General features: G+C 40.0%; 2 protein-coding genes across 2 annotated transcripts; both read right to left on the bottom strand.

Moving 5' to 3' along the window:
• Positions 1 to 1,196: 1,196 nt before the first annotated feature.
• On the bottom strand, positions 1,197 to 2,801 carry LOC119266051 (thrombospondin type-1 domain-containing protein 1-like). Its single transcript, XM_037547622.1, has one exon. The coding sequence runs from the start codon at positions 2,766 to 2,768 to the stop codon at positions 2,466 to 2,468; it is 303 nt and encodes a 100-aa protein (XP_037403519.1). The 5' UTR covers positions 2,769 to 2,801; the 3' UTR covers positions 1,197 to 2,465.
• Positions 2,802 to 2,823: 22 nt separating this feature from the next.
• Positions 2,824 to 14,243, bottom strand: LOC108410590 (thrombospondin type-1 domain-containing protein 1). The gene is made up of 5 exons (XM_017681748.2): positions 14,115 to 14,243; positions 12,332 to 12,452; positions 7,797 to 8,762; positions 5,672 to 5,833; positions 2,824 to 3,928 (listed from the first exon to the last, which is right to left on the bottom strand). Exons 2-5 carry the CDS (start codon positions 12,387 to 12,389, stop codon positions 2,844 to 2,846), a joined length of 2,271 nt encoding a protein of 756 aa, XP_017537237.2. The 5' UTR covers positions 12,390 to 12,452; positions 14,115 to 14,243; the 3' UTR covers positions 2,824 to 2,843.
• Positions 14,244 to 14,579: the final 336 nt, after the last annotated feature.

Below are 14,579 nucleotides of genomic sequence, written 5' to 3'. Positions count from 1 at the left end.
AGGGGTATCAACCTCAACCAGAAAGAGGGCCATATTCAAAGATTTCATCAAATCCGTGGGCCAGAGAAAAATATATATTTCTGTAATTTTTTATTAAGGTTGTGCTGTTACCCAAACTGGCCATCGTTTATCCAAAATATGCAAAAACATCAACAGTAAAATATAGACACTTGTAGTAGACCGTATAATGTTAGATGGACACTTGAAATATTCAGAATGTAAATGTCCCCATGAGCTCAGTCTTTTAAACCTACCTAATTGCTTGAACTAGTCACCTGACATCCTTTCTTTGCTGCAGGTTCACTAATATTTGGGTTCAATTTCTGAGCTAATGTTCAGTGTTTATGTTGACTGAACTGCAGCTGAAATGCATTGTGTAACAGGCTAATATTAATAGAAAATGAAATACTTTAGCGGGCCTTGTGTTTGACCCATGGACCTTAGAGGAACCACTTTTGCTTTCATAAAAAAGCTTGAAAAAGACATTTGAAGTGGGCAGATCCCTTTGAATTCTTAAAGAACCTTTACATAACTCAGAGATCTATATCCACCTACACTCTGAAAACGGTTCCACAAATGGTTGTTTGGCAAGACCGTAAGAGAACACTTTGTTTCTTCAAGAACCATAATTGTAAACGAGATCAGTGAGTAAAGAACCTTTTTAAAGGACCTTCGCATAATGTGAAGGTTGATTGGAAATTAGTGTTCTGCCTAGAACATTGACATTATGTGGAGGTTCTTTAACTTTAAAAGGGTTCTTAACACTCCCGTTTGCAACAAACAGTGAACCAAAACAGTGAACCGATTTCTTTATGGTGTTCTGCAAAAAATCCCTTTTTGCCAACTTTATTTTATGACTGCAAACCATCTATACTAGTATGAAGGTTTCTTCCTAGAAATTCCACCGATTCAACACAATTTTATTTACAAAACTGGCTCTATAAATAAGCAACCACCTCTATGAAGAACCAAGCCATCTCTACAAATGCATCTTCAAAGAGATTAGCCAGCTAAAAGGTGAATTTGCTCCTGTTTAGGCATTTTCAAGTAAAGCTAGATCTATGTGTGTTGTAGACCTGTTATAGCACTGTTTTCCGCATCAGTACATAACAAAGCTCAGAAATACATAAAAAGCCCAGTCATCCAGATCATATCTAACAGATTCAAATACTGTAAAAGGAAAAATGGCCCGCACATACAACTGAAACAAGTATTTATTTACATTACACACAATACATTACTTGTTCATAGCTGAGACATTTTCCAGTGTAAAGACATTCCCACATTTCAAACATCTGCTTGATGTTTATTTTACATCCAAATGACATTTGTTGCTTCTGAAGAAACAGATCCTCCAAAAAGTAGTTATGAAAATAGGTCATTTTATATTTACAAATATAAGTAAACATGTTCATCCTCAGGTTAAATAGTTAGTTAGTATTTATGTAACTCATAAGTCAAACCATGATGGCTTCTTTTTTGGGGGGTATTATTTGTTTTTCCTAAATGATCTAAATAGCAGAGAACCCAATCTCACACATTATATGACTGACATAAATGGAACGTGTCTATCTACATTTGTAAGAATGAGGGAAACCTCACCTATCAATATTCTTCATTGACTGCAATAATACGGTTTAGCAAAATTTTGATCTAAAACGTATTCAAAATTTCCCATGTCTCATGATCGGCATAATTTATCAATCATTTTCACATGAGTTGGAATGTATATGCTACTCATTTTCTCCCAGAACTTGACTAATAACAAGTACTAGATTTGACTAGTAGTCCAATAGTATTATCCAGCTGGTAAACTCAGAAACATCATGTGCAATAGGGGTGGGCAATATTACAGTATTTATCTTTATCATGATTACATCATGTTATGCTTCTTTTCTGAGCATATAATCAGTACTTAATAACACTGACCTGCTTTATGTTCCATTACAAATAAAGCAAACTTAGTCCTGTTTAATTGTTTTCATAGTAATTTCAGTGTTATTTGTTCTTTTTGTCTGTTCCACCTCATCAAACCTCAGAAAAACTAAATATTGTGATTTATATTGTGCACTAAGAAATTGTCTTGTTTCAGACATGTAATGAAATGTATCATGTTTTTCTTGTGTTTTTTTTTTGCCATATCGTCCACCCCTAACGTGCATCTTAATCATCTTTTTTAAAAGACATCTCAACTTACTTTCCCACTAATTGAGCTGAATATCACAAAATGTCTGCTGAGGCTGTGTGGCCCTGTGACCTTCTGCTCCACTTATAATTCATCAAACAGCTATAAAAAAAAATAAATAAGTGATCTATGGCAAATATAAGCTCCATATCAGTCGACGACTTTGTCCATTTTGATGAGTTTATCATGTCCAGCTCTACATTCAAGTCTGGGGGAGTTCACTTCAGCAGTTCAGAGTTCCTGATCTGAATACACTGGATATACCCGGTCACAGATATAATCAGGTGAGTCTATGGTCTCTTATCACCTCAATCCCATCCTCTTCTCCCAGGTATCCAGAGATGTCCATCATGCGTTTCTCAGCCTCAGTCAGGCCATAGGAAGAGTTACTGTAGTCTCCGGAGAGTGGAAGGCTTCGACACCGCCCCCTGCGCTGCTCGTAGCTGGAGAAGGTGGAACTTCTTTGCCGCTGGCTGCTGGCTGCTGAGTTGGCTTCACGAAGCTTCCTGGCCAGCATGTTCCTCTGGATGGGTGAAGGACCTCTCCTGCTCCAGTTTTGTTCCGCCCTTTCGGCTCGGTCCATTCCAAAAGATGGTGCCCGGCCTAATGTGCGACCGTCACTTAGGACATCTTGGGTCAGCGTCCCTGAAGTCCTGAATTAAGTACTGATGGTTTTGGTTTTCGAGAGAGAAGGTGGAGTACCCACCCATGGCCGGCGCCTTTGGTCATTTGAACTGTCTGGTACCCTATATTTGGGCTGAGACCAGTCCTCCAGTTCCGGAATGGGGTGCTCCCAGGCTCTGGTCCTGCAGCTGCCCTCTGGAAGCTGGCGTGGTGCAACCTGGGTCATGCTCCGCTCTCTAAAGGGCCGTGGTGGTGGAAGCTGCTGCAGGTTGCTCTCGTTAAAGCTGGAGGTCCTCCTGAAATTTGGATTCTTGGAGCAATCAAGTCGGCTGCGCTCCACCATCGCCACCCAGTCTGCGGTGCGCTCCTGCCTCCGTTCTCTGGCACTGAAAGCAGACTTTGGTGTCCCCAGTATTAGATCCACCTTAGGGCTTAGCCTGTCAGGCAGGGTGGCAGAGTTTTTGTGAGGCCATAAAGGCTCAGGAAAGGGGGATTTGTGAAAGTGACTAATATTGGGTTCCTCCTGGCTTTCCAGTTCCTGAGGCACTGGCGTCAGACCAGCAGATGTGGAGGCTGTTGCCTCCAACATGGTGTCATCAATAGGACTCTGGGAGACATGATAGACCTGAGTGGCTTCTTTAAGTCCCTTCTTCTTCATTTCCTTGAGCTGCTGCTGGGCCAAACGATAGCCAAAAATGGGAGGCAGAATCTTCTGACCAGAGGGTGACATCCGTTCAGGGTCCTGTTCCAAGGGCAAAGCCAAGGGTAGCGAGAGACTCTGCTCACAAGCCAGTACACCCTTGTCTGATGCAGATGTGGGGTACTTTAGACCTTTCTGAAGTCCAGTTGCCTGCAGACTTTCAGAGAAACTCGGCCTTTGCAGGCTATGTCCACAGATAGATGCCTCATCCGAGTTCTTGCGCCCACTGGGAGAATGCATGGATTCACGCCGCACTGAGCTGCACTTCGGAGCACGGCACAGTTTTCTCCACACTGTGATGAGGATGGTGACCAGGATGACTGCCAGACACAGAGAGATACCGACCACCACCATCATATTTCCCCCCAGAAGAGAGTCCACAGCTGGAGGAGGTGGGAAGGAAGGGGGAGGCAGGTCCTCTACAGATCATGTAACAGACTGAATTAGATTTACACAAGACATTTGGATGATATGAAGGTTTTGAGGTTTGAAAGAAAGAATATGCACACAGGATCATTCAAAATGAGGTGGGAAGTAACACGGTATAATGTTTCACTGGTAGACTTGTAGCAGTTACATAATCACCCGATCGGTATCATAGCTTTACAGTACTGTGCGAAGGTTTTAGGCATCTAAGCAAAATTGTTTAAAAATTACATCAGCAGTGAGTTTATCACAATATCCATTAGAATAAAGTCATATTCATAATTCAAATAAACATAAAAACAATAAAAAGTAACAAGAATTTCTTGGGTTCATATTTTTCCTTGACACCTTTTCCTTGTCAAACCAGGAGCTGCTTTTTAACTACATATAATACTGGGCTTCCTCGAGGAGAGGTTTGAAAACGGTTAAACAAACACAACAATTATCATTATTAATTAATATTACATACATTTTGTTTATTCAAATATTAACACTTCTCAGCAAGTCAACACAAACTACACAAATAAGTAGATTTTGAAAATGTATCTTGGGTACCTAAGACCTTCACACAGTACTGTATGTCACAACAAACAATGTAAACTGGGTGTGTTTTCATCTGTTGGGTTGAGGCAAATACATACAAGTAAAAGCAGAAAACACATGTATTTAGACATGTCATGGGTCTTAAAAAAACAAAAGTTGTAACTTCTGACTGGTGCTATAACACTTTTAGCAAGCTCAAGCGCTTTGTTGTCATTTGGGAGCAACTAGAAATCAACAGCTATGGAGCAAGATAGCTAATCACACAACTTGGCTACTTTGGGCTTGTACTTTATTAGCTGCAGAGAAAAAAACACAGTTAAGATGTTAATTTTTGTATGGCAGTTAATCATTAACTCAATTTCAGTGGTTGCAATGCCTTATTACTGTATTTAAGTATAATTTTCTAGGATCTGAGGTTTCAACTATGGCTTTAGATTTTTACTCACTACATTTCAAAAGACAAAAAAACTATTTTCTACTCACTATATTTCAAAACAGACCTGTTACTCTATAATCTACATGTGACGATACACACATGATCTAAACAAGATGATTTTAGCTTCAGACACTTTTCGGCAGTTGGTTAAACACCACATTCCTAACAAATCCGAAGTATATCAGATGTGACAGAAGTAGCAAAGAGGTAATTAATCTTTTGTATATTTATTGGAAAGTTTCTCCATTTCACCTGCAATTTACTGTTTGTACATCTGTACGCACAAGTGCAGCGTCTTATACCAAAAAGAAGGGAAAGGAAGCAAGATAAAATAAATAAATAAACTTCTCTATTTTGACAATGCCCTCTAAATGTAGTAATATGAATGATTTTTCAGGCCAGTAATCCACTAAATAAAGGGATGGAAGCAGTTTTTCCTTCTACATCCACAGCCTTGCTTTTTTCCATCATATCTACTTTCAATTTCAAGTAAATTTGAAAAGTTCATATTTTTGTACTTCAACTTTTACCAGACTGTTTTGCAGGTGAGTTTTTGCACTTTCACCTGAGTAAGGACTTTGGATACCTCTGTTACCTCTGCACCTCAGAACAAGCATTTAATTATGTTTATAGCTATTTATCTGGGCAGCACATCTTTATTTTCTCGTTTAAAAAAAACAGAATAAATACCAATCAACATTACTGTTATTTTTTGTTGTTTGATGTACTATGAGTGAGTAATAGCCATAGGGCTTACCAGTGCAGTCCTCCAGGGAGCAGGGCGACTGCTCTCTCACCATGCCTGTGCACTGCATCCCACCACCAGAGGGCAGCAGACAGTCACGCACACGCTCTCGAACGCCTTCCCCACAAGTCACGCTGCACCCGCTCCACGTTTGCCAGGGGCCCCAGTTCTCCACTAATAAATCACACATACAGTTTTAGGAAAGACTAGACCAACAACGGTTGGTATGACGTACACATATGTATTGTTGCTGACAAGTCAATGACATGGGCTTCAAGTTTTTTTAGACCATTTGATAACACCAGGCGTCCTTTACAGTGTGTGAACATTTCATGATGGATGGACCAAAAGACATGGTCTAATATTATTATTCTAATATTATCTAATAATATTATTGGCATTAGACTTTGTTACATTAAAGTTAAGAGTATTTCTCCTATTTCCATGAGGTTTTCTTTTAACAGAGATGATATAAGAAATGTGGACTATGTATAGTTATATATTTAAGGATGGGAATTTCACCTTCAATAATATCAGAGAGCTGTGAGGTGGGCAGTACTGCAAAATATAAGCAGTAGTACGTTAAGACTTTTTCATAATACACAGTATGTGTCATGATATTTCATTTTCCTCAGGTTCAGTAGGTTTTTGATTAAAAAAAACAGTATGATACTGAAGGGGCATCAGTCAACATTTTTTGGATGATGCTGATTACAGCTGATTTCTTCATCAGCTACTTTTTTAGTAACATACATTTATTTCTTTACTGACTTACTTGTTTAAAAACAGACTCACACTGCGTGAGCTAGGTGAACACATGAAACACACAAGTACCTGTCCTTTTTATCAGCATATCTATTGCCACAATATATGGGCAACACAGTATATATTTTTATTGTGATAAATGTCACAATACAACACAGTTGTGGATTTCATCAGTGCTTGTAGAGTACTGACCAACTGCATGTTTCACTATAAAGAGAGCAAAATGAGTCCTGTTTAGCTGGATTTAATGTGAATATTAAATAAACATTGTTGTGTTCATAGTTTTTGATAGTATTTCCTCTGTTCCAGCTGATCAGATGTCTGAAAAAATGAATATTGTGAAATTTGTGTATAGCAATATTATTTTTTTCCATATTGCCCAGCTCTAGGGTCATTCTACATGACTTTATTTACATCTCACATTTAATTCTATATGTTTTTAAAAGATTTTTAAAAATCCACGGAATTTCCCTATAATAGGCCAAACAGGCATTTTAAATGTATAAATGAGAAATCTTGCCTATTTAAATGACATTAATTAAATAAAGTGTTAATAATAATAAAGCACAATGAGTCATAAATAATTATGCTATGACCGTTTGGTACAAATGTACCAGCAGAATTTACATACAGCACAAATGCACTAACCTGCCTCACATTGTTTATTTAAAAAAATTGTAATACAGAACAGTTAAAAATAACAAATTGGCAGTTTATTACATTCTTGTTTGCAAAAACAATTATTTTTACAAAATACAATGATTTTAATTCCACATTTCACATACTGTACTGTATTAAATTCAATTAACCCCTTAAAATCCTGGGCTTAAGTTTATTATTAAGAAATTACAGGAACTACAGTGCAAGCTGGCTGAGTTGTTCTTAGTTTATAGAATGTTTATAGAGCGCATGGTAAACCTTTGGACCCGCTGGCCATTCAAGGGTTTAAACAGGACTAACTTTTGAACTCTTTGTAATGAAACATTAAGTTAGGCAGTGTTCTCCAAACTCTGAATGCTTTCTCTTTACTGGCTCACTAAAACCATCAAGCATGACTATGTCTGCATTACATGTAAAGGAGAGTAAATTGGGGCATGTCCTTCACATATTATCAGTAAATAAGGTACTCATGTGCAGATGCTTGCTGCACTCAAATTGCTGCCTGTTTTGTTGTCACATGACAGTTTTCTGAATCAGACGGGCAGCAGTTCTTAATCTGTGCTCGTTTCTATGCAACTTTGATTTATAAGTGCCATTATGCTCAAAATGCGCACTGTGATATCCTGAGAACGATAAATATCATCATATTGCCCCCCCTACCTGGCGGTTAGTAGAGAACATTACTTTAACAAATGCAAAAACTCATTCTTACCAGCGTTCCTCTGCACAATGATGCAGGTCTGTGCTGAACTGGGTGACTGGCTGTAGATGAGTGTGAAATGAAAGCAGTACTTATTCCTGCCCAGATCAAAGATGGAGCAGTTAAACTCCGTCTCGTTCTCGCCCTGGCTGAGGAAGTTAAAGGCCAGTTGAGAGGGACCTGCTTGCTCTGCAGCTGTATTAGCCTCTTTATACAACAGCACTTTCCCAGTGGTGAGGGTGCAGGGGGGCGAGAGCAGGTGGACAGACACCGTCCCATCACAGCCATTCCTATAGATGTTTTCCACCAGAAGCTTATAGGAGAAGATGCGGGACAGGTACAGTGGCCCTGATGATTTGATGTCCTGCTGGGAGTGGTGAGATTTGAGGGCCACCTGGATGAAGCCACGTTCGGTCAGCTGGGACGCGCAGTCCAGCTCAACGTGCTGAGACTTCACGACCTTGATGTCTCGCTTCATGCGATTCTGCACCTTGTCTATAGTGTTCTTCCCAATCTGGTTGTGCTCCAGGTAGGTGACCTCCAGATAGAGGGATGAGGTCTTGCTGCTGGGGCAGGCATGGAAGTGGTCATTAGTGGACACAGTGATCTGAAAGGCATCAGAGCTGTGGTTGTTGTTAGCCCGCTCTACTCCAAGATGGAAAGTGGGCCACTGGACCCGCAGTATTGGGCTCCACCACTGGCTGGACGTCCTGTTGGTGGAGCCCTGTTGAGCTGTATGCTCTAACCTGAAGCTGAAATTTCCAGCATACAAGAAGCACGTGCAGTCAAACTCCAGTGAGCCCTCGGATTGGTTGAATGGGAGAGGCTTGGTCAGCACAGTTACATTCTTATCAATGTCCACCAAAGCCACAGCCAACTCAATGTCTGTGATGTTGCCATCTGCGTCATAGTTGACAAAAACGCTGGCATTGCTCAGAGCAATGTGTGCTGAGGGCCACATATGGAGACCAGCCATTGCTTAAAAATGAAACAGAGAGAAAACAAGAAAAAAACATTATTAGACAGAAAACAGGACACAGAATGTAGTTATAAAAAGCAGATTTACTAATGAATGAAGCAGGGAAAGAGCCGCTCTTTTTTATGGACAAAACATTAAAGATATTATCCACGGTTAAACTTTAAAGACTCCATCTGACCAAATGTTCTCATTAACTCTAATTTCCGTTACCTTAACTGGTGGAGTGCAACACTAGTATCATGCTTTTGATTGGATTAATTGGGAAACAATCATTGTCTTATTACATATGGACCATTTTACTGTCAAACAAATTATTACCCATTAAGTATACAGACCTTAGATACTTATAAGGACTATGGTTTGATCTATTTGAGCCCAAGGCATTAATTGAGATAGTAACCTACTTATATACAAAATCATAATTTATGGTGAACTTGGTGAAACGCAGCAGCTTTCACAATAAAAAAAAATATTTTATTTCATTTTATTTTTTTATGTTGTTTTGTAAAAGATCTTTTTTTAAATTTCTTTTCAAGTGAAGTTGAAAGATTTAGATTTATCATCAAAAACTTTATTTAAAAAATGCTGCTCCTGTTTTAATGTCACTACTGAAACACAAAGAGTTCTACTTTATAGGTGGAGATTTCTTTCAGCCACACCCCTATATTTTAGAGAAGGACGTGAAACTGCCACTGTCCCTCACAAACACATGCTGAGCAGTTAGATCCCACTGTTTAGGATGACCAGACTTCTCTGCAGATGGGCAGACATCTAACGTTGTGCTCGTTTTGGCCAACAGAGGGGGCTGCTGCTGCTGTCTATAAACTGCTACCATTTGCTTGCCTTGTTTTAGAGAACACTGCTGTGGAAAACATGACCAGGGGTTTGCAGGCAGCAAGTGAGTCCACAACATCACCACAGGTATCTTTTCAAAACATGAAGAAACCCAGGTATTAAAAGCAGAGGTGGGTTACTGGACTTCTTGAATCGTATTATCAGGTAGTAGGTAGGCTACCGGATTTGTATATACATGCAATCTAGATTAAGTGACCCTTATTAGTCCCACAATGGGGAAATTTCACCTCCGCATTTAACCCATCCGTGAAGTGAAACACCACATACACTCTAGTGAGCACACACACACTAGGGGGTGAACACACTTGCCCGGGGAGCAGTTGGGGGTTAGGTGTCTTGCTCAAGGACACCTCAGTCATGGGCTGTGGGCTCTGGGGATCGAATGAATGTAGGAATGTGGAAATCTACTTGAATGTAGGCAAACATGCGATCTACAAGTAGTGCATAAGTTTTTGAAAACTTCAAATGAAAACTGCATCACTTTTTTAGCCATCCATATATGACATATAGCATTTGCTGATATCAGCCAACTTATTCAAGTTAGCCCAGGGGTGTGTTTGGTGTTTGGCTATTGGGCTATAGCCACAGGTCTCTTTTTACTGCAAACATATTTAATATGAATCTGAATTATGGGCTCATACAACCATAATCTTTTTGGTAAACATATCCCTGCCTCATCCCTGCTTACGCCACTGGACTCCGTGACATTCAAGTCCTTAGTGACTTTATTTCTAAAAAGCTGCGAGTGACAAATCTCACTACGGGGAAAGCACAAAATATAAATCTATTCATAGGACTATGTTATTTATTTCCAGGCATGCTGACCTTTTTCTTTATTAAGCAGCCCATGGTTTACATAGCTTCATTCACCATGGTAGGCTATTTTATGATTTTCTGACATTAGTTAGTTCCCAATTTTATCAGACAGACTTCACCATAGTTTGTTACAGTAGAAAAGTTACCATGGTCAAAATATATGAAACTGGAACTTTCATACATAGAAACACTAGATATTTGAATCATGTTCTGACTGCCAAAACGGAAATGTAATCTATTTTAATTTCAGAAATCTGGTCATCTTACTATTGTTTTGAAGTAAACATTTGAAACCACGTTGACAGGGGCTTTAAGACAACATCACATTCCATACTGTAAATATTTTGAACAATAATCAAACATAATGGTTTGGGTTGGTAATAATCCACTACATCAAGTTTTCACTATTGCAAAAAAACAGGGATTTCTGCAAGAACCTGGGGAGCTTAAAGTTAGAGTTATAACTAAACACTGTGAAGTGATTAAACAGTGTAGTAAGTAACACCACAGTTCTGCATGCTGGCAGTTGGAGTTTAAGGCTCCCCAGACAGAAACATTAGTGCTTTTGACCGCCTTTGGAAAAGCTCTGATTACAAAGATCCTCTCTAAAAAAGGGATTGCAATATACAGTAAATTTAAACAAATTTAATTCATGTCCATGCTGTCTGTCAATGGGTCTGGTAATACGCTTAATCTTTCTTTTTTCTGGTAGGCACATGGGCTGCTGCATTTTGAATTATGTCATGTATTTGAAGACTTTGAACACTGGTGGTTGAAGAAGTATTTGAAGAAGTATTTGAAGACTGGTGGTTGGTTAGTGTAGTGGGTGACATCATTGCCTTATACGCTGTAGACTGGGGTTCAATCCCCTGCCTGGGTAAGCACCCTACACTATACCAATAAGAGTCCTTGGGCAAGACTCCTAACACCACCTTCGCCTACCTGTGTAAAACAATCAAATTGTAAGTCGCTCTGGATAAGAGCGTCAGCCAAATGCTATAAATGTAAATGACTTGTAACCCTCTACAAATAGCTGTAATGCTCATCGAGGTGGGTCTGGTCTCAGTTTCCAGATTTCATAAATGAGTTAATATGTGATAGGCATGTGAATGATATCGGTCCAATATTCTTATACTGGTGCCTCGCTGTTCTGCAGATATTCAAAAGACAAATTACCGTGGTACCCTTATGTATGAGTGAAAAATGAGGCCACGTTGTGAGAAGATCACACGAATCCCAAAAAAGCCTGGATCAAAGACAGGAAATACACCTATTCAGCATTCATTTCTCATATGTACTGTGGTACGGTGCCATTTTTATTTGACGCAACACTTTTTGTGTGCACTTGACAATAGCTCTCTGCGGCCCTTGCTTGAGGAGGCATTGTGATTTACAAATGCCGCTACCCCTAGGTCACTTCCTGAGAAAAAAATACATGCAGAGGAAAAGCGGGCAGGAAAAGGCCCCTCCCTTCTCTTCCTCTGAGTCCGAGCCTGCTCCAGTAAAAAGAGCTGAGGGCTGCTTATCACTGGCCTCCATGTAAACTTTAATAGCAGGTGGAGCAGTGATGCAGCCAGAAAGTGAATGAACCCAGGCAATGAAAAGGTGATGCACTGAATTTCCACCCCTCAAATGTGTGGATCATTTCCATATGAACAAATTACATCAACATTTTTCTTTCGAATGATGTACTTTTGAGATCAGATGTATTGACGTAATATGTTTTATTTATGTGGAATTTATGTACGTATGTGGATATAATATAACCTTTTTTTTCCCCAAAAACACACAGGAGTGGGATGGATTAAGGCATCACAGCCAAATGTGTTATTTTGAACTTGTACAATGTTGTAAGCCACTTCTTTATCATTAGTTTGCTTTATGTAGATCAGCTTACCAAATCCCATAAGAAGCAGCAGCAGGAATGGGATCAGTGGGGTGAAACCCTGTGTCATTCCGACGCATGTGTCCTCTTTCTCTCTCGCTCAACATCACCCCCTTCTGCCATTCAAACGGCCCTGGGAGAAACAAGCCATTCCAAAGAGGAGCAGAATAAGAGCTACAAACCATTACATTTTATTCATTTATAATGCTCATAGCTTATTGCATCAACCTGATAACCCTTTCAGATTCTCACCAGCAGATAGTGATGACGTTAATAAAGGTATTCGGATTCTTTAGTAGAGATTTCGTTGAGGTTATGAGGATAAATAGGAAAGGCTTTAATTGAAAAAGCATAAATACCTCAACAGCTCCTTATAGACTAAAGACAGTCTGAAATCTATAGTATAGTATTTTGAACAGCATGTTGCTAATTGAATAACTCAGCAGCTCCCTGTAGATTGCAGAGAAACTGTAGCCACTTGCAAAAAAACATCTTACGTAAAATTTAGCCTTAAGTATTTTCTTTAACTTAATGGGGAATTCCACCAATCTATCAAAATTTCTGAATAATTCAGTCCTTGCGATGTAAACAGACTCAATTAGAGCGGTTTGATGTGAAATGGTTCATTGTAGAGAAACTTACAGACTTCGATTTCTTTACAGTGGTGGTGATGGGAACCAGGCGTCACCGTGTCTACAATGCAAATCACTTTTATTTGGATTTGATTTCACTCAAATACGCCAGCGAACTTACACATCTTCAGAGTTTTTATATATAATGCTGATCATGATAAAATAGTCATTAATCTGGAAAAAAAAAAAAGTTTTCTCGGGGATCTAATGTACATTACACCACCCTGTATGTATCCATCCGCCATGAATAGAACAAAATAGATAGATTAAAATACATTTAAAGAGAAAACCTGACCACACCACTATGATAAAATGGCGTGGCAGGTGTCAGGCAGCATATGTAATCATTTCAAATAAAAGCTTTCTGTGAGGGAGCTTTCAGAGCTATTCAACTCTTCGGACGTCTGGTTCCTATCGCCTCTGCAGTGATCAGTGATCAGTGACTCGGTAGGTTTCTCCAGAACGGAGGATCTCAAACCAAACCAGGCTGAATGATTTTTAATTCCCATTAATTAGGCACAGCGTTTGAAAAAAGGCGTTTGAAGGAGTTCCCCTTTAAAGTGAGCAGCGTCAGATCTCCTCGGTTAAAATGATGTGTAAAGAAATCATAATAGCGACGTGAGATCCAATCCTTCCATTTTTTGGATTCTGCAAGATTTAAAACCAAATTTACAGCTTTGGATTGCTCTCTTGGGCACTTAACGCAAAATAAATACTTTTGATATTAATGCAACTGTCCGCTGAGCGTTAAAGCGTAGTTATAACGATGTTATTACTTAGTAATTACAGAAATCCTGACCACTTTCGTCCAGGTTCGACTCACGCGTCTGAAACTGAACTGCCTCTTTTTCAGTTGGATTCAGCGCTGATCTCGTTATTGTAACCTTTATTATAGTAATGCGAAATAAGTGAAGCACTTCTCCACACCCGCTCTGAACGACTCTAGCTTCAGGAAAACATCAGCCCTTGTCCAAACCAGTGACTCCAACTTTCCAGACAGCGCTCTCTCAGCCCCCGCGCTTCATCATGACCGAGCTCAGCCTCCCAAACCAGCAAATGACTCTAAATCTACCTCACACTGCCTTATTCCACTCTCAGCTCTGTATCTCTGCGCTCCAGCACTAACAGTGATGGATCAGACGCTGGAAAGCCGGTTTACTCACAGCCTCGGTGTGTAGAATGAGGAGAGGCGCTCAACGCTGCGAGTCCGAGCTCATCTTGTGTGGGAGCCCCGCAGAAGATCCAGGAGACCCGCGCGGTACGATAGCGCAGGGCACGCGCACAGTCCACGCGCACGCGCACTAGTACGAGTTGAGAAGTGCGTGATCTTGACCGCGCGTTCCCGAGCGCCCTCTGCCGGCCATTATAAGGGCAATTAGGCCAGGAGGTGGTCGGCGAAGGTGGGTTTTTGTGCCCAGACAAAAAAGAATCAATGCAGCGCAACCGGCTTCAGACGCTGCCGCAGCTTCCAGCAGCATCTTAACGAGATCTCGACAGAATCAGATGTCCTGATTTACTAGCAGATTTCTGGAAGTTCTATTATGTAAAATTGCGCTGTGGCCTCTGCAGCCCTTTCCAATAAGCAGGATACAATAGAGGAGTGTGTTACAGTTAAAGCTGACATTACA

This window comes from Pygocentrus nattereri, chromosome 18, assembly GCF_015220715.1.
Source record: "Pygocentrus nattereri isolate fPygNat1 chromosome 18, fPygNat1.pri, whole genome shotgun sequence".
NCBI classification, from domain to species: Eukaryota; Metazoa; Chordata; class Actinopteri; order Characiformes; family Serrasalmidae; genus Pygocentrus; species Pygocentrus nattereri.
This window is presented reverse-complemented; position numbering and strand designations above follow the sequence as displayed.

What these genes read in the sequence shown, in the direction of transcription:
- LOC119266051 (XM_037547622.1), bottom strand. Translation starts at nt 2,768, where the DNA reads ATGGACCGAGCCGAAAGGGCGGAACAAAACTGGAGCAGGAGAGGTCCT.
- LOC108410590 (XM_017681748.2), bottom strand. Translation starts at nt 12,389, where the DNA reads ATGACACAGGGTTTCACCCCACTGATCCCATTCCTGCTGCTGCTTCTT. An exon ending in CATTGTGCAGAGGAACGCTG is followed by an intron (nt 5,834 to 7,796) that starts GTAAGAATGAGT and finishes GTGATTTATTAG; the next exon opens with TGGAGAACTGGGGCCCCTGG. An exon ending in CTCCCTGGAGGACTGCACTG is followed by an intron (nt 3,929 to 5,671) that starts GTAAGCCCTATG and finishes CATGATCTGTAG; the next exon opens with AGGACCTGCCTCCCCCTTCC.